This window comes from Loxodonta africana, chromosome 2 (assembly GCF_030014295.1).
Source record: "Loxodonta africana isolate mLoxAfr1 chromosome 2, mLoxAfr1.hap2, whole genome shotgun sequence".
Classification (NCBI taxonomy): Eukaryota; Metazoa; Chordata; class Mammalia; order Proboscidea; family Elephantidae; genus Loxodonta; species Loxodonta africana.
The window spans coordinates 121,388,360-121,408,773 of NC_087343.1; the positions used below are offsets into that span (position 1 = coordinate 121,388,360).

At 39.4% G+C, this 20,414-nt stretch overlaps 1 protein-coding gene across 1 annotated transcript in view; it reads right to left on the reverse strand.

The window, feature by feature from the left end:
• Positions 1-20,414, reverse strand: part of EPB41L4A (erythrocyte membrane protein band 4.1 like 4A) — a 325,161-nt gene that overhangs the window by 41,771 nt on the left and 262,976 nt on the right. The window contains exons 13-15 of the mRNA XM_064274891.1: positions 20,069-20,159; positions 17,463-17,546; positions 16,338-16,451 (exon numbers count right to left, since the gene is read on the reverse strand). Of these exons, the coding sequence (XP_064130961.1) occupies positions 16,338-16,451; positions 17,463-17,546; positions 20,069-20,159 (289 nt within the window). The remainder of the gene's footprint in view (positions 1-16,337; positions 16,452-17,462; positions 17,547-20,068; positions 20,160-20,414) is intronic.

Below are 20,414 nucleotides of genomic sequence, written 5' to 3' on the forward strand. Positions count from 1 at the left end.
AGAAATTTTGCATGATAAGGATATGTTTTCGAGACCTGGGATTTCTGAAAATGTCATTATTCTACACATATAATTATAGTTTATCTGGGCATAGAATCCTAAATTGAAAATAATTTTCTACCAGAATTTTGAAGGCAATGCTCCAATGCCTCCCACTTTCTCTGGTATTGCTATTAAGCAATCTGATGCCATTCTGATTTGCTACCCTTTATGCATAGATGTTTTTTCTCTCTCGCCTCCCAAACATTTTAAAGATCTTCTCTTAATCTGTAATGTTTTAAAATTTCATGATAATGGACCTTGGTATGGATCTAATTTTTCAATTTATTATACTAGACACTCAGTGGATTCTTCAGTTTAGAAAATCATATCTTCAGTTCTGAATTTTTTCTTAAATTATTTCTTCAACAGTTCCCTCTCTTGCATTTTTCTGATTTTTTTTTTACTAGAAATTTCATTAGTCAAATAATTGATATTCTGCATTTAATAATTTTGTTTTCCTTATTTCCACACAATTACTTTTTTTGTTCTTGTTGTCCACTTTTGGAAGATTTCCTTAACTTTATCTCCCAAACTTCCTATCTTTAAAAAAAAAAATTCTGCAACACTAAGTTTTAAGAACTCTTATTTTCTGAGTATTTCCTTTTAATGATAATTCATTGATATAATATTTTGCATTTTTCTAAAAGATAATAATTATTGTTTTTAGAAGGTGTCCTAGTTATCTTGTGCTGATGTAAGAGAAATACCACAATTCAGTGGCTTTAAAAAAGAGAAATTTATTCTCTCAGTCTAGGAAGTTAGAAGTCTGAACTGAGGGTGCCAGCTCCAAGGGAAAACTTTCTCTCTCTGTCCACTCTAGGGAAAGGTCCTTGTCATCAATCTTCCCCTGGTCTAGGAGCTTCTCAGCTGAGGGATGCTACATCCAAAGGACATGCTCCCCTCCTGGTTCTTCATTCTTGGTGGCATGAGGTCCCTCTGTCTCTCTGCTCGTGTCTATCTTTTATATCTCAAAAGAGGTTGACTCAATATACAACCTAATCTTGTAGATTGAGTCCTGCCGGATTAACATAACTGCTTCTAATCCTGCCTCATTAACATCATAGAGGTAGGATTTACAACACATAGGAAAATCACATCAGATGACAAAATGGTGGACAATCACACAATACTGGGAATTGTGGCCTAGCCAGTTTTAGGGCGACACAATTCAATCCATAACAGAAGTTTCTCTGTTCCCTATATTGTCTCTGTTTCCTGTGAGTTCCTTTCTTTGCCCGTTTGTCTCAGTCTCTGTCTTTCAAAATAAACAGGTATCCTCAAATTCTAGGTGATCACTGTCTCTCTCTCTTCACATTTAAACTAAAAAAACTTGAACTCTCTTGATGGTGCAGAACATGTCAATGATGGTTTCACTGTAATGTGGGGCAAAGTAATGTAGGGCAGTCCCAGCCATTTCATTGGAGGATTCCTTGAAAGTTGGTATCTGTAGGCCTTTCCTATGATACCTCCCCATTTCCTATAGTGGGATGCTCTAGTCTCATCCATTCTGGAAATAGATCGAGGAGGGAGCTATTTAGTAAGCAGAATTTCAATTGCTTGATTTTTCCTCTGGCTACATTTCTATGCCTCCTTTGTAGGCTAATCTTCTTCAACTAAGCCAATCAAATACTGGAGTTTCTCACAGTTCCATCACTGGCTTTGTCTTTGCATTATATCCATGCTATCCACCCAGATAGTCTCAGCTGTATTATATAATTCAATTAAAATCTTTAAAAAGGTGACTCATAAACTTATATTTCAGTCTCGACAGCTAATCTAACTCCTGACTCATATCCAACAACCTATTTGAAATCTGCCTAGAATTCGCAAAGGTAACACAAATTCGACATATCAAAAACCAAACTTACAGTTGTCTCTTTCAGGCCTGTAATATCCTGATGATCCTAATTTAGTTCATCAAATTTTACAAGACTGGGTTTCATTCTTAATATCTGCCTCTCCTTCACACCCCCATACCAACCCTTCAAGTACCATTGATTTTACTTCCCAAAGGCTCTTGGAATCATCCACTTCCTTATATCTCCACATGACCACCATGGTCCAAGTTCACATTCTCTATTGCCAGGACTCCCACTGCCTACATAGTCTGTTGCCTGGTATCTCCGTTTCTACTTCTACCCTATTTTCACCACCACTTCTCCACACAGTCAGGGTCATCTTCACACAATGAAAATATGGTTGTGGTATTACATTCCCATCTAAAAACTACTGGTCTAAGGATGAAGAGGAGTCCCTGGGTGATACAAAAAACTCAGCTGCTAACTGAAAGGTTGGAGGTTTCAGTCTACCCAAAGGCACTGCAGAAGAAAGTCCTGTGATCTACTTCTGAAAGATCATAGCCATTGAAAACCCTATGGAGCACAGTTCTACTCTGAAACACATGGGGGTCACCACGAGTTGGGGCTGACTTGAAGGCAACTGGTGAAGTACCAAAATGCTGAACAAGATCTACGTGGCTATAAGGTCTGACATCATCTTTCTCTCCTGGTTCATTTCTAACACATTTCCCTTTACTATTGGAGCTTGAGCAACACTGGCCTTTCTTCTTTTCATGAATGTTCCCTGCTTGCTTCCATCCCAAGATCTCTGCATATGCTAGTCCTCTGTCTGGAAGACCTTTCCTTTCTTTTTTGCCTACTCTTATATCAGATGCCAGCTTAACCTTTCAGCCTCAGAGAACCCACCCCTGTCCTTCTTAATTCTGACTCAGCAAAAATCCCCCCTAATAATGCTGATTACATAGGGGATTAGGTTGTAAAAATTTCTTAGGCAGCTGCACTTATGACATGTATACTTTTCTGTATGAATATTAGGTTTCAATAAAAAAGTTTTTAAAATTCCCCTAAGCACCATATAACTCCTTGTCATGAAGATATCAAAGTCATAACTGCACACGCATTTGTGTAATTCATATATTTCTCCCCCAACAGACTGTAAGCTCCTAAAGGGCATGGATTTTGTCTACTGTTGTCTAGCACAGTGCCTAGCATACGGTAGGCACTCAACGAACATTTTTAAGTGTAAAGATGGAAGCTGAGAGAAAATATACTATACTGTCACAAAGTATGCTGGTTTTCTTTTGCTGGAACAGGAATATTTAAACAATCAGGCTTCAGGGTCTCTCTGAGCCTTGAAAACTATACGCAAATTATGGTGCATATTTAAATAAGTACAATTTTTCCCTAGAGAAAAAAATGTACCATTTCATCAGATTCTCAGAGAGTTCTGTGACCCAAAAAGATTAAGGACCAATTTTCTAGACTTGGCCAGAATTTGATATCTGGATGCATCTCATGATAAACAATTGGCAAAACTGAAAAGTTTGATATCTTTTCAAAACATGCCCTTCCGGCATCCATAGCAAAATAGAATTTCCTATTATTAAATTTAAGTCCTTGAGATTCTTCCATGGTGATGACAAACCTTGGTTTTAAATGTCAGTGTTAATCCAGCTATGTAGGGATTTGTGCTGAGGAGCAGCGTAAATTGTGTGAAGATAAAATAAGACTGGCAAGGACAGGGTATTTGTAGTGAAAAGAAACAAAGAAGAATGTGCATTGGGTCTCCTTCGAAAACATGCAGCAACGACACATCTCCTCAAAACACACATGCCAAATATGGGACCTTTAAGTGACACACAGAACCAGACAGAAGGCTCTATGGCTGCTCAGGCAAACTGATTCTCCTCCTGGTAAATCAAAACAGTCTTTGCCCTGGACCGTGCCAAGGAAAAGGATCCTGCGTCAACGCATCACAATTACTTCTCTGTATGTCACAGGAAGCCAGCAGAAAGCATATCTCAACACAGAAGTCACTCAGCCTGGATTCAGGGATGCATATGTTCCAAACTATTTCAGGCAAAAGGTTTGGAAAAAAAATAATGTAAATTGTGATATATGTTAGCAAAACCCGCTAAATTCATCTTCTAATGTATTAAAGTCAAAATGACTGTCTGCTCAACATGTGTAATTATTTTATTTAGGAGGTGCTCATATTTTGCACTGATAATTAAGGATGAAAAACTATAAAAATCTATCTGCTTAACTATACGAATACAGAGCCAATTTCCAAATATATTTAGTCATTCCCTCCAGCCAAGCCCCTCGATACACACACAAATGTGTGTACTTTACAGTATTTTGTAGTCATGTTGCTTTGGTTTTAAGCATTGTCCAAGTTAAACAAAGCCTTGGTGTTCCCAAGGAGAAAGCCCAATAAAGCTTGGGGCTGGGGGAGGGGAGGGTGCGACCAGTTACCATCAAGTAGATTATGACTCACGGTGACCTCATGTGCGCCGGAGAAACTGTAGGGTTTTCAACGGCTGATTTTTCAGAAGTAGATCATCAGGCCTCTCTTCCAAGGCACCAACTGCCAACTTTCCTGTTAGCAGCCAAGCCTGCTAGCCATTTGCATAGCCAGGGACTCCTAGGTTGGGGAATGGGGCAGGAAATCTCTCCCTCTGCCTTATTTAAATGAAAATTCATTTATCCTTGTCTTTTTCAGATGTACTGATTTGGGAAGTCACACAGGCCTGAATTTAAATCCCAGATGTGCCCCAAAGGATAAACCATCGTAATCTCCCTGAACCTCGGTTTTCTCACCTGTAAAAGTGAGATAATATTTTTAACCAGTGTCATAAAACAATATGTGTACTAACTGTTTAATCAGAGGTAGTTTGTTCTGTAAACCTTCATCTAAAGTTACAACTAAAAAAAGAAATCAGCATGTTTCTTGCCAAAAATAATAATAATAATAATATGTATGGAATGTGTAGCAAATTGCCTCTATGAACAACTGCCTCTTTTGCCATGAGGGGAGAACTGGATGGTGTCCAGCTACCATTACTGAACATTTTGATCAAAGATTCCACAGAAGAATCCAGTTAAAAGGTGGAAAATGCAGAACAGAATTTTAAATTTTCATGGACTCCAGACTTTCTGTAGCCATGAAGGCCAGATGAACTGCTGAAACTACTGCCCAGACATAATCTTTTTTTTTTTTTTAATAATTTTTATTGTGCTTTAAGTGACAGTTTACAAATCAAGTCAGTCTGTCACATATAAGCTTATAAACACCTTACTACATACTCCCATTTACTTTCCCCCTAATGAGTCAGCATGCTCCCTCCTTCCAGTCTCTCCTTTCCTGACCATTTTGCCACTTTCTAACCCCCTCTACCCTCCCATCTCCCCTCCAGACAGGAGATGCCAACACAGTCTCAAGTGTCCACCTGATACAAGTAGCTCACTCTTCATCAGCACCTCTCTCCAATCCATTGTCCAGTCCCTTCCATGTCTGATGAGTTGTCTTCGGAAATGGTTCCTGTCCTGGGCCAACAGAAGGTTTGGGGACCATGACCACTGGGATTCTTCTAGTCTCAGTCAGACCATTAAGTCTGGTCTTTTTATGAGAATTTGGGGTCTGCATCCCACTGTTCTCCTGCTCCCTCAGGGGTTCTCTGTTGTGCTCCCTGTCAGGGCAGTCATCGGTTGTGGCTGGGCACCACCTAGTTCTTCTGGTCTCAGGATGATGTAAGTCTCTAGTTCACGTGGCCCTTACAGTCTCTTGAGCCCATAACTATCCTGTGACCTTGGTGTTCTTCATTCTCCTTTGATCCAGGTGGGTTGAGACCAATTCATGCATTTTAGATGGCCATTTGTTAGCATTTAAGACCCCAGACGCCACACTTCAAAGTGGGATACGGAATGTTTTCACAATAGAATTTATTTTGCCAATTGACTTAGAGGTCCCCTTAAGCCATAGTTCCCAAACCCCGCCCTTGCTCCGCTGAACTTTGAAGCATTCAGTTTATCCGGGAAACTTCTTTGCTTTTGGTCCAGTCCAGTTGAGCTGACCTTCCCTGTATTGAGTATTGTCCTTCCCTTCACCTAAAGTAGTTCCTATCTACTAACTAATCAGTAAATAACCCTCTCTCACCCTCCCTCCCCCCACCTAAAGTAGTTCCTATCTACTAACTAATCAGTAAATAACCCTCTCTCACCCTCCCTCCCCCCTCTCGTAACCACAAAAGAATGTGTTCTTCTCAGTTTATACTATTTCTCAAGATCTTATAATAGTGGGCTTATACAATGTTTGTTCATTTCCATCTGACTAATTACACTCAGCATAATGCCTTCCAGGTTCCTCCATGTTATGAAATGTTTCACAGATTCGTCACTGTGCTTTATCGATGCATAGTACTCCACTGCGTGAATATACGATAGCTTATTTAACCATTCATCCATTGATGGACACCTTGGTTGCTTCCAGCTTTTTGCTATTGTAAACAGAGCTGCAGTAAACATGGGTGTGCATATATCTGTTCGTGTCAAGGCTCTTATTTCTCTAGGGTATATTCCGAGGAGTGGGATTTCTCAGTTGTATGGTAGTTCTATTTCTAACTTTTTAAGAAAACGCCAGATAGATTTCCAAAGTGGTTGTACCATTTTACATTCCCACCAGCAGTGTATAAGCATTCCAATCTCTCCACAGCCTCTCCAACACTTATTATTTTGTGTTTTTTGGATTAATGCCAGCCTTGTTGGAGTGAGATGGAATCTCATCATAGTTTTAATTTGCATTTCTCTAATGTCTAATGATCGAGAGCATTTTCTCATGTATCTGTTAGCTGCCTGAATATCTTCTTTAGTGAAGTGCTTGTTCATATCCTTTGCCCACTTTTTGATTGGGTTGTTTGTCTTTTTGTGATTGAGTTTTAACAGAATCATATAGATTTTAGAGATCAGGTGCTGGTCAGAGATGTCATAGCTGAAGATTTTTTCTCAGTCTATAGGTGGTCTTTTTACTCTTTTGGTGAAGTCTTTAGATGAACATAGGTGTTTGATTTTTAGGAGCTCCCAGTTATCTGGTTTCTCTTCGTCATTTTTAGTAATGTTTTGTATTCTGTTTATGCCTTGTATATTAGGGTTCCTAATGTTGTCCCTATTTTTTCTTCCATGATCTTTATCATTTTAGTCTTTATGTTTAGGTCTTTGATCCACTTGGAGTTAGTTTTTGTGCATGGTGTGAGGTATGGGTCCTGTTTCATTTTTTTGCAAATGGATATCCGGTTATGCCAGCACCATTTGTTTAAAAGACTACCCTTTCCCCAATTAACTGACACTGGGCCTTCGTCAAATATCAGCTGCTCATATGTGGATGGATTTATATCTGGGTTCTCAGTTCTGTTCCATTGGTCTATGTGCCTGTTGTTGTACCAGTACTAGGCTGTTTTGACTACTGTGGCTGTATAATATGTTCTAAAATCAGGTAGAGTGAGGCCTCCCACTGTCTTCTTCCTTTTCAGTAATGCTTTACTTATCTGGGGCTTCTTTGCCTTCCACATGAAGTTGGTGATTTGTTTCTCCATCACATTAAAAAATGTCGTTGGAATTTGGATCGGAAGTGCATTGTATGTATAGATGGCTTTTGGTAGAATAGACATTTTTACTATGTTAAGTCTTCCTATCCATGAGCAAGGTATGTTTTTCCACTTATATAGGTCCCTTTTCGTTTCTTGCACTAGTACTTTGTAGTTTTCTTTATACATCTTTTACATCTTTGGAAAGATTTATTCCTAAGTATTTTATCTTCTTGGGGGCTACTGTGAATGGTATTGGTTTGATGATTTCCTCTTCGATGTTCTTCTTGTTGATGTAGAGGAATCCAAGTGATTTTTTTAAGTTTATCTTATAACCTGAGACTGTGCCAAACTCTGCTATTAGTTTCAGTAGTTTTCTGGAGGATTCCTTAGGGTTTTCTGTGTATTAGATCATGTCATCTGCAAATAGAGGTAATTTTACTTCTTCCTTGCCAATCCAAATGCCCTTTATTTCTTTGTCTAGCCTAATTGCTCTGGCTAGGACCTCTAGCAGAATGTTGAATAAGAGCGGTGATAAAGGGCATCCTTGTCTGGTTCCCGTTCTCAAGGGAAATGCTTTCAGGCTCTCTCCATTTAGAATGATGTTGGCTGTTGGCTTTGCCCTTTATTATGTTGAGGAATTTTCCTTCAATTCCTATTTTGGTGAGAGTTTTTACCATGAATGGGTGTTGGACTTTGAGAAATGCCTTTTCTGCATTAATTGATAAGATCATGTGGTTTTTCTCTTTTGTTTTATTTATACGGTGGATTACATTAATGGTTTTTCTAATATTAAACCAACCCTGCATACCTGGTATAAATCCCACTTGGTTGTGGTGGATTATTATTATTTTTTTGATATATTGTTGAATTCTATTGGGTAGAATTTTGTTGAGGATTTTTGCATCTATGTTCATGAGGGATATAGGTCTGTAATTTTCTTTTTTTGTGGTGTCTTTACCTGGTTTTGGTATCAGGGATATGGTGGCTTCATGGAATGAGTTAGGTAGTATTCCACCATTTTCTATGCTTTGAAATACCTTTAGTAGTAGTGGTGTTAACTCTTCTCTGAAAGTTTGGTAGAACTCTGCAGTGAAGCCATATGGGCCACGGCTTTTTTTTGTTGGGAGTTTTTTGATTACCTTTTCAATCTCTTTTTTTGTTATGGGTCTATTTAGTTGTTCTACTTCTGATTGTGTTAGTTTAGGTACATAGTGTTTTTCTAGGAATTCATCCATTTCTTCTAGCTTTGCAAATTTGTTGGAGTACAATTTTTTGTAATAATCTAAATATGATTCTTTTAATTTCAGTTGGGTCTGTTGTGATATGGCCCATCTCATTTCTTATTCGTGTTATTTGTTGCCTTTCCCGTACTTTTTTAGTCAGTCTGGCCAATGGTTTATCAATTTTGTTAATTTTTTCAAAGAACCAGCTTTAGGCTTTGTTAATCCTTTCAATTGTTTTTTTGTTCTCTATTTAGTTCAGCTCTAATTTTTATCATTTGTTTTCTTCTGGTGCCTGATGGATTCTTTTGTTGCTCGCTTTCTATTTGTTCAAGTTGTAAGGACAGTTCTCTGATTTTGGCTCTTTCTTCTTTATGTATGTGTGCATTTATCGATATAAATTGACCTCTGAGCACTGCTTTTGCTGTGGCCCAGAGATTTTGATAGGAAGTGTTTTCATTCTCGTTGCATTCGATGAATTTCTTTATTCCCTCCTTAATGTCTTCTATAACCCAGTCTTTTTTCAGCAGGGTATTGTTCAGTTTCCAAGTATTTGATTTCTTTTCCCTGGTTTTTCTGTTATTGATTTCCACTTTTATGGCCTGTGGTCTGAGAAGATGCTTTGTAATATTTCAATGTTTTGGATTCTGCAAAGGTTTGTTTTATGGGCTAATATGTGATCTATTCTAGAGAATATTCCATGTGCACTAGAAAAAAAAAGTATACTTTGCAGCTGTTGGGTGCAGTGTTCTGTATAAGTCTATGAGGTCAAGTTGGTTGACTGCAGGAATTAGGTCTTCCGTGTCTCTATCGAGCTTCTTACTGGAAGTCCTATCCTTCTCCGAAAGTGGTGTGTTGAAGTCTTCTACTATAATTGTGGAGGTGCCTATCTCACTTTTCAGTTCTGTTAAAGTTTGTTTTATGTATCTTGCAGCCCTGTCATTGGGTGCATAAATATTTAATATGGTTATATCTTCCTGGTCAATTTCCCCTTTAATCATTATGTAGTGTCTTTCTTTATCCTTTGTGGTGGATTTAACTTTAAAGTCTATTTTGTCAGAAATTAATATTGCTACTCCTGCTCTTTTTGATTGTTGTTTGCTTGATACGTTTTTTCCATCCTTTGAGTTTTAGTTTATTTGTGTCTCTAAGGTGTGTCTCTTGTAGGCAGCATATAGATGGATCGTGTTTCTTTATCCAGTCTGAGACTCTCTGTCTCTTTATTGGTGAATTTAGTCCATTTACATTCAGCGTAATTATAGATAAGTATATATATATATATATATTTTTTTTTTCCGACTTGACGGCAATGGGTTTATTGTCTTGGAGCAAATGTACATTCTTCCAACAGTTCTTATCCCCCAAACTAATAGCAGAAGAAAATAGTTATATGATACCTGGTGAACATATAACACCTACTGTTTACTATAGCTTTTTTTTTTTTTTTTAATTTTTATTAAGCTTCAAGTGAACATTTACCATTCCAATCAGTCTGTCACATGTAGGTTTACATACATCTTACTCCCTTCTCCCACTTGCTCTCCCCCTATTGAGTCAGCCCTTACAGTCTCTCGTTTCGTGCCAATTTTACCTTCTTCCCTCTCTCTCTATCTTCCCATCACCCCTCCAGTCAAGAGTTGCCAACACACTCTCCCGTGTCCACCTGATTTAATTAGCTCACTCTTCATCAGTATCTCTCTCCCCCCCACTGACCAGTCCTTTTCATGCCTGATGATTTGTCTTCGGGGATGGTTCCTGTCCTGTGCCATCAGAAGTTCTGGGGCGCATTGTCTCTGGGATTCCTCTAGTCGCAATCATACCATTAGGTGTGGTCTTTTAATGAGAATTTGGGGTCTGCATCCCATTGGTCTCCTGCTCCCTCAGGAATTGTCTGTTGTGTTCCCTGACAGGGCAGACATCGATTGTGGCCGGGCACTAACTAGTTCTTCTGGTCTCAGGATATTGTAGGTCTCTGGTTCAAGTGGCCCTTTCTGTCTCTTGGGTTCTTAGTTGTCGTGTGACCTTGGTGTTCTTCCTTTGCCTTTGCTCCCGGTGGGTTGAGACCAATTAATGTATTTTAGATGGCTGCTTGTTGGCATTTAGGACCCCAGGTGCCACAATTCAAAGTGGGATGCAGAGTGTTTTCATAATAGAATTGTTTTGCCCATTGATTTAGAAGTCCTCTCAAACCAAGTTCCCCGATATATTTTTTTAAATGACAGCACTAAACACAGAAAAAAAATTTTTTTTCTGTGTTTACTGCTGTCATTTTGATGCCTTCTTGTGTGTGTTGTTGACAATTTCATTTTTCCACTTACTTTTTTGTGCTGTTTTTCTTTGTAAATTGTGTGTTCCTCATTTTCATATTAGTCGAATTTATGTTTGCTGAGTCGTTATGTTTTTCTTGGTTTTTATTTTGAGTTATGGAATTGTTAGACCTCTTTGTGGTTACCTTAATATTTACCCCTATTTTTCTAAGTGAAAACCTAACTTGTATCATCCTATATCGCCTTGTTTTCCTCTCCATATGGCAGTTCTATGCCTCTTGTATTTAGTCCGTCTTTTTTATTATTGTGATCTTTTACAAATTGACTTCAATGATTCCCTGTTTTGAGCATTTTTTTTCTTTTTAAAATTAATCTTAATTTGTCTTTGTGATTTCCCTATTTGAGTTGATATCAGGATGTTCTGTTCTGTGACCTTGTGTTGTGTTGGTCACTGATATTATTGATTTTCTGACCAATTTCCTTTAGTATTTCTTGTAGTTTTGGTTTGGTTTTTGCAAATTCTCTAAGCTTGTGTTTATCTGTAAATGTTTTAATTTCACCTTCATATTTGAGAGAGAGTTTTCCTGGATATATGATCCTTGGCTGGCAGTTTTTCTCCGTCAGTGCTCTGTATATGTCATCCCATTGCCTTCTTGCCTGCATGGTTTCTGCTGAGTAGTCTGAACTTATTTTTTTTTAATGATTCTCCTTTGTAGGAGACCTTTCTTTTATCTCTGGCTGCTTTTAAAATTTTCTCTTTATCTTTGGTTTTGGCAAGTTTGATGATAATATGCCTTGGTGATTTTCTTTTTGGATCAGTCTTATATGGGGTTTGATGAGCATCTTGGATAGATGTCCTTTTGTCTTTCATGATGTCAGGGAAGTTTTCTGCCAACAGATCTTCAACTATTCTCTCTGTATTTTCTGTTATCCCCCCCATTCTGGAACTCCAATCACACGCAAGTTATTCTTCATGATAGAGTCCCACATGATTCTTAGGTTTTCTTCATTTTTTTAAATTCTTTTATCTGATTTTTCTTCAACTATATTGCCTTATCCTCCAATTCCCCACTCTGCATTCCAATTCCTCGATTCTGCTCCTCTGACTTCCTATTGTCTAATTCTGTAATTTTACTGTTAATCTTTTGGATTTCTGAATGCTGGCTCTCTATGGATTCTTGCAGCTTATTAATTTTTCCACTATGTTCTTGAATAATCTTTTTGATTTCTTCAACTGCTTTATCAGTGTGTTCCTTGGCTTTTTCTGTAGATTGCCTGTTTCATTTATGAGGTCATCCCCGATGTCTTGAAGCATTCTGTAAATTAGTTTTTTATCTTCTGCAACTGGCAATTCCAGGATTGTATCTTCATTTGGGAAAGATTTTGATTCTTTAATTTGGGGAGTTGTAGAAGCAATTATGGTCTGCTTCTTTAGGTGGTTTGATATCAACTGCTGTCTCCGAGCCATCTATAAGATATTGTAATGATTTATTTTGTATTTGCTCACTGAGTCTTGTTTTGTTTTCTTCCAATATACATACATGGGCTACTAGATTGTGCTGTCTTGACTGTTGTAGCCTTTGAATCACTTATGTCCTATTACCAGGTGGTTTGGGCTGTTACCAGATATATAAGCCTAAGAGTCCATTCACTATTCTTGAGTAGAATCTGATTCTGGGTCACCAAGTGTGTGGTGTAGACTGTCACCTATTCACTTAGAGGAGTAGTGGTGATAGTTGTGTGTACCAGATTCTAGTAGCAGCAGGGGGTCACACTCTAGGGGGTGCAGGATGCTGACAGGCTTCCCCCAAGTGCCAGTGAGGCAGATGTGTCTCTGTTCCCAAAGCACTTTGGTGGGTACGCTCTGCACCTGTACCTTAGGCACCCAATGCAAGTACCTCTACAGATTGGTAGGTGTCACTGTCCTCAGACCCCTATGGCAGAAGGCTAGGTGGTTTGGGTGGAGCTTCAACCCTCAGTTCCCCATTGTGGGTCAGTGAGGGCTCTGTTTAATAGGTAGAGATATCAGTCCTGGGAAACTTGTCTTTCCAGTAATCCACGAAAACAATTACAGTCAGATCTCTATCAGAATTGCCTTTGCATTATAATAGCCACCCACCTTGTTCCCTGTAGGGATGAAAGCCTAAGACTGTGGATCTCATATGTTTGGCTGGAGCTGGTTCTATATTTTTAGTCCAATTTCAGGAAGTCAGGGAAGGATTTTCGGTCCCTGGGTTTTTTGTAGCTGCTTCTCTCAGGTCAGGAGAATGGGTTAGGAAAAGACAAAACAAAAAAACAAACAAAAATGCAGAGCACTTCACTCTCTGGCCCAGGATATTCCAATGTTAATGAAGCTGCCTGGGAAGGGGAGGGGAGGGATCAGATAGATAGGAGAGAGTAGCACCCAGGAATATAGACAAAGTTACTTATCTTGCTTGGTGATGACTGTTTTATCTGAGATTCCCGAGGGGCGTGTAGCCTGTGTGCGTTGGCTGGGTCCAGATTGCCCCTGAGGGTCAGGCCTGCGCCCTGTGCTTGTGCTGTCCCAGAAGCCGTGGTCAGTTCCTCCACTCCCAGTCCCAAGCCCAGTGCCAAGGTTCCCCAGCTAGGACGCCACACTCCAGGCTCCAAAACCAGTCACTGCATCCCAGTGACTTCTCCTGTCAGCCGCATCGCTGCATTGCCTGCGTGCACTGGCTTGGCTTCCCCCGAGGTCACTTCTGGGGGCTAGGGCTGCATCCTGTGTCTGCGCCGTCTCAGGATGCCGTGCTCAGTTCCCCTGCGCCCAGTCCAAAGCCCGGCGCCAAGGTTTTCTGACTGGGACCCTGGCTCCAAGCTCCAAAAACAGTCGCTGCTTCCCCGTGGTTGCTCAGTCTCTCATTAGCCATGTCAGCGTGCAGCCTGCTTGCGCTGGCTGAGTCTCTACAGAGGTTACCCCAGTGGACTAGGGGTTAGGGCTGTGTCCCATGCCAGCCCCGCCTCAGCAAGCTGCAATCAGCCCCGCCACTCGGCACCAGGGAACTGCAAGGGCAGTTGCTGCTTCAGGACGCAGCTTTTCGCTCACCGGTCACTCAGGTCAACTCTTTAGATCTGTGTTTGATGTCAGGGTTTGTAGATTGTCATGTATGTGATCGATCCACTTGTTTTTCCAAGTCTTTGTTGCAAGAGGGATCCGAGTTATCGTCTACCTAGTCAGCCGTCTTGGCCCCACCTCCCCTGAGAAAATCTTTAAGGCTTAAACTAAAAATATCCCCTGAAGTCTTCTTAAAATCAAATAGTTTAGCTCAACTAGTAAAGCCGGTCTGCCTTGAGCATTATGCTTTTTTAAGAGCTATCTATATGGGATCAAATTGACAACAGCAACTCAAAAGATTACTTAAGAACCTTAGAGGGCAGTAAGTTTATATTAATAGGGGAAGAACAACTCAGAGAAGGAGGGTGAGAATGGTTATACAACTCAAAGAATGTAATCAATGTCACTGAATTATACATTTAGAAACTGTTGAATTGGTACTTGTTCTGCTGTGCATATTCTTAACAACAATAAAAATAAAATATGAAATAAATAAAAGTGAGATAATAATGCTAGGCCAGTTATTTTCTGTTGGAACTCAGCCCCCCACACTGACCTTCTATAATCTCCGCTGTACTGCCAAGACTGGAAGTCTGAAAATCACATTTTCCTGGACTCCCTTACCAGTTAGAGTGGCACTCAGGTAAGATTTGAAGACAGGAGAAAAATGGAATTTCAGTTTGGCAGCACCCATACACCTATGAGAAGGGTGGTTCCAGCAGCTTTATCTACAGTGGTGGCACCTCCAGCAATGGGAGCAAGAGTGTTCCTGTTCAGCACCTGTGGTGGTACCTACAGCCATGTCAGCAGCAAGTGTAGGCTCAGGAGTTCCGGCTCAAAGGTGGAAGCAGCTTCTGGATCTCAGGGTAAACACCCCCTTCTCTCCTTCCCTTCAGCTCAGAGCAGGAGCAGCTTTCAAATCTCTGGGTTGCCCCACTCTCTGCCGTTTGTTCCTTCAACCTTCCTCACACCTTTGCACCAATTCTCAACATTAATCTCTCTCTGCTAGAAATGCCTAGTGATTAAATGATATAAATGTCAACATTCATAGGGTTAATATACCGGAACCAACATATAAATGAGACAATATATATCAAGCATTTTGCTCAGTACTTAGAACATGGTAAGTACCAAGCAAATACTATTATTCCATTATTCTAATTAACCACTGTTGGTGATCTAGCTCCCTGCTTCTCAATTCTGCAACGTGAAGGTGATGTAGACCTTTCTCTTCTTAACCATCAAAGGGTTTCAGTAAAGTTGGACCTCGTTAGAGAAGGCAGGGGAACAAGATTCTGGGAAGCTGACAGAAATAGAAGAAATCAAACAGAAGAAGCAGCAGTGAACATGAAGAAGAGCATAAAAGAAAATCCTGATGGTTATCTGAGAATAACATCAGCTGAACTTCTTGTAATTATAAAAGCCATTCATAAAATAACAATTCTGTGGGCGTCCAAAGTAAATCACAGCCCCTATCATGAAGGAGTGAAATGAATCTCACTGGTAAGTCATTTCTAGGTCTTCCTCTCTTGCACCTCTTACAATGCCCAACCTGCTTTACAGAAAGTCCAAACTTTCAGATATTAAATTACTATTATTATTATTAAGCACACAAACATACCAATATAATCACACAAAATTAATCTGCCCTGTTAGGTAAAATGTAACAGGGTGTATTTTCCCTGTGCCCTGAAAGGGGTTTTAGTCCTGTTTATACAAAAAAACCAGTCTGGAGAGCACAGCACTCAGCTCAGCTCAGGAGCCTTATTTTAAACTTATTTCATCTTCACAGGTAGGATCATTTGATACATTTTAACATAATACATATTAAAATATATATTAACATAATACATAATATTTTATTACATGATAATATATTCTATATATAACAGGGGAAACCCTCGTGGCGTAGTGGTTAAGTGCTACAGCTGCTAACCAAGAGGTCGGCAGTTTGAATCCACCAGGCACTCCTTGGAAACTCTATGGGGCAGTTCTACTCTGTCCTATAGGGTCGCTATGAGTCGGAATCGACTCAACGGCACTGGGTTTGGTTTCGTTTTTTTTTTTAATATGTAACAGGTTAGTCAATTAAAATTATTAACTTTTCATCTTAATGAAAATACAGAAAGCAAGTTCCTGTCAGTATTTTATAAGATTGTTCTCTAAAACTCTGGCTGTTTCAGAGAAGTGCCTCAGGATCTCTAGCTTATTTTATGTCAAAAAGAATAAGTTTCCTGTTGTCTTAGAGAGAGAAACAGTAATGATATTATGAGAATTGCCTCTTACAGAAATGGAAACGGGACCCAGAGCTTCTGTGGAAGATTCACAGCAGAGGGCTGTGTTCAGCTCACCTTCTCCTCATTGGCTGCAAAGAGTCATTGTCACTGCCACACGAGGGGTTTCGGCGACGTGTGTAGGGGAACTTTGGTGATTTATTGCGGTCACTGGGAGAGTTGTAGAGTCCACTGGAATGAAAGAGGGATGGTCAACGACTGCCTGCAGAGGCCTGGAGAGCAAACACCCTAACCCTGAGCTAGCGGTGCGTCCACGGCCGTGTGCATTCTGTCCATTCAGGGGCTCACTGCACTGGGGACACACAGTTCTTTGCTGACAAGATTTATTGAAAGAAAAGAAAGTAAAGTCTGGTAAATGGAATCAGGGAAGTCATTAATTTACATCATTTGTTTCACTGGACCTCAACAGTAAGAAATGAACACATTTAAATGAAAGCAACCATAAAAACAACAATCCACATTAATGATGAACCCACCACTTTCCAGTCACTGACCAAGCTAATGGCTTCATAGTCATTATCTTAGCTAGTTTCTGGAAACCCTGGTGGCAACAACTCTATGTGCTTACATACAATTATTAGACCCATTTAACAGAAAAAGAAATGAAAATACAAAATATTTAATATAAGTGGCCCAAGTAAAGTAGCTAGGAATTAGCGGAGCTAGAATTTGAACTCCTGGGTGGTCATTCCAAGAGCCCATACCGGAACCAACAAAACTACATAAACAATAACCTATGGTGCAGGCCTGTCACTGGTTTTGGCAGTTATGAACAGAAAGAAATTAAATATACCCATATTTTTAGGAATAAGCATCTTCTAGAATCACTATACATCAGATACAGTTTTCAACTAAAGTTCTTATAAAAACTATGAAATAAGAGAAATTATCATTAATACATCATGTACAGTTTTCAAAAATATATTACCTTACTCTATATTATCTTAATGACCTCTCAGGCAATTTCTTAATAAACTCTAGTCTTCTGTCTTTCCAGGAGAAAGTTTCACGTCAGGACACATTGTACTGATTCAGAAATCTCAGTCACGTTGATCTAGGAGTCTGACTGCCTTGTCCACTGCTAGCCATAATAACACGGCAGTTGGACTCCTTTATGGAATGAGCTGTAACGGCTAACCCTTTTCTACTGTTCCCCTTTACAAAATCAATGATTTCCTTTACCTCTGGGGGCCATTCTCTTCCCACGGTGCATGGGATTTGCTTCTTTGGGTATCAGGGCTGTTTTCATTCTTTGCTTTCTTAAAGCTTTAATTAAACAAAAAAAGTATAAAAAGTAGATTAACTAGAAAATAAGTTAATTCATACACTTATTTCTTCAATAAAAAGTATTTAACAAATTTTTTTATTTGCTTGTGTATACCTACGACTCATTCCAAAAAGAACATGGAGTGGCAGCCTAAAAAATATGTCTCCAACAAGTACTTTTGGGTCTTTTCTCTCCCTTCTTTCTTTCTAGTTTTACTGCTTTAAATCAACAACACTCAGGTCATCAATTGCTCAGAAACATTTCAGAGAGTTCACCCGAAGGACAGGAAGCAGGAGTGATAGTTGAACCAAGAAAAGAAGAAAGCTGCTGAGGAGGAAACCTGGGGTACATGGGCTCATGGGGTGGGCTCCTTTGCTTGACCACAGTGATCAGAGACCCCTGGCTCTAGACTTGGGTCTGAATTTGTACAGGGTGGTCAGCTCTGGGCAGGCTCAGGCTACCCAAACTGACTTTCCTCTAGCTTTTGCCATATCTTGGCATCATCCTTGCAAATTAGAATGACTTTCAAATACTACTTCCTGACCTGGTATCATCTTTCTGCCCTAGGAATGTAAATATATCTGAGTTGTTATTTGATCCCAATGAATTGTTTTAGAAACACATGGGGAGACAGAGAGGAAGGAACTCATCACAATTCTTCAGGCACCAGTGGAGGAAGAGAAGCGTGTCATCTCTCACCTCCCCGGGAGTCTCAGCTTAAGAAAAAGATACAGCTACTTAACTCCTAATCCACTTTTAACCCGGGCTTTTTGAGGAATCCTCTATATAACTGTTCTAACACTTGATCATAGCAGGGATCTTTATAACAGCCAACAAAGAAAAGAGAGGAAAAAATGACAGAATCATTTCAAAAAGAGAAAATTAACTTGCATCCTAGCGCACTATATATCCATACAGGAATTAATAAAATATAAGCCTACAGAATGATATATTTGATAAAGGCATATTACTGATCACATCCATACATAATAGGTAGATTTTACATATGAACAATATATTATTTTTATGAAGGTTATAAAAAAACTTTTGAAGATCAAATTCCCAAATTAAAACCTACCTTTTGAAATGAGGAAAAATAATATGGTATTTAGTACAACAGTAAAAGGTGTGTGTGTGAAATAAATCAGAGAAAGTGAGGGAAAGAGAAAAGAAATAAGGAGAGGAAAGGGGAATTGGGAGAGCAGGCAAAAGTTAAAAAATAATGAAATTCTCGGTGGCACATTAATTGCATTCGCTCCCTAGGCTATTGCTCATCTGGAGCTTCAGTGGAAAAACTTGGTGTCCCCTCAGGTATCAGTACTATCGTACCGATCAGCAAGAATGCAGTTACAAAAGGGGACTGAGCTCCTTCTGTACACTCTGAAAAGGCTTGGGATCTGAATTTCATGGAAGATTACTGTTCTTACGTTCTTACTGCTCTTATGTATATAAACATGCCCTGTATATACAGATCAAGCTGGCTCTCTGTTTATCCACAGCTGTGAGGCTGGCTAAGGGAAGCAGAGGAAACTGAAGTATATGCAAAGGCAAAGAAGTTGTCATTCCAAACAGGACCTATAAAGAGAGTGTCCTAGAACTGAACAAAAGAAAATATAGACAAAACCCTGAGGAAAACATCGCAATTCTGGGAGTCCTTACATTGTGGAATTATTTCGCTGAGAAATTATCAGCTGTATTCCTCATAGTAGCCACAATCCGACTGAGTGAAGACATCATTATTTGCTAAAAAAGATCAACCAGATGATCTAGGAATGTTTCAAGGTCACATATTTTCTGATTCCTTGGACTTCTCCATGATGTGTGGAGCAATCTCGATAAAGAAAGTGAGCAATGAAAACTGCTCATTGTGTGTCTATCCTGTTGTTCTGCGAACATAATTGGAGATAGGAAAAAATGACTCTGTAATAGTTCTTCACAGGGTACAAGGCTGATCTTTCAGGGAAACAATCCATGTAATATATTAAGAGGAAGTTTTCCACTGGGGAATGCTGCTGGGAAAACTGATGCAGACGACCATGACAACTCTTCATAAATATGCAATCCCTGACTTCTGAAGCTCCGATGCCTCTAAATTCTATAAACCCTCTTTTCAGGGTCACAGTTCAGTGCACCACTGTAATGAGCACAGTACATTAAACATGAATATCATCTACTTTACTGTACAAGTCCCTCTGAGCAGTCCATTATATCATGGCATTTTAAAAGTCACATGGAATATTCACACAGCTGAACAGAATGCAGCTTAAAGACTATCTGTGATCTCACCATGCTGTGACAGCAAGAACACTTCCATGCAAATGAGAGAGGCAGGTCCTGTGGTTTTATATTTTACTGGCATTTGGCAGTATTCCTGGGCCACAGCCTACTTATTTGAACCCACTGATCAAAAGTATTGGTTAATTATCAAAATGAAAAGATTCTTACCCTACCCAACAGGAAGAATTGCTTGTTTTTTCCTGACAGCATATATTTGTGTGTTTCTGCAGTTAACTGCACTGACCTTTTTACTGGTGAAGGTGCAATAATTTTAGTTGTTCCTTCGTTTTCTCCATTTTCCATATTTGTGGTTAACCGGTTTATACTATTTGATCCTAGTAGGCAAAGGAGGAGAAGGAAGGAGATATAGATCACAAAAGCACCAAGAAGCCGAAGAGTTATTTTAAAATGCAATTTTAGGAACATAATGGCACATTTTACCAATAAATTGTTTTTCCAAATGAATGATCAATCTCCCAATAAATATGAAGTGCTATTTTCTGACATGTATTAAACCTTCAACAAAACAATGTTCTAGGGGGTCTATACTATGTAAAGTGGGTCCTTTTGAGACTTCAAGTCCCCATTTC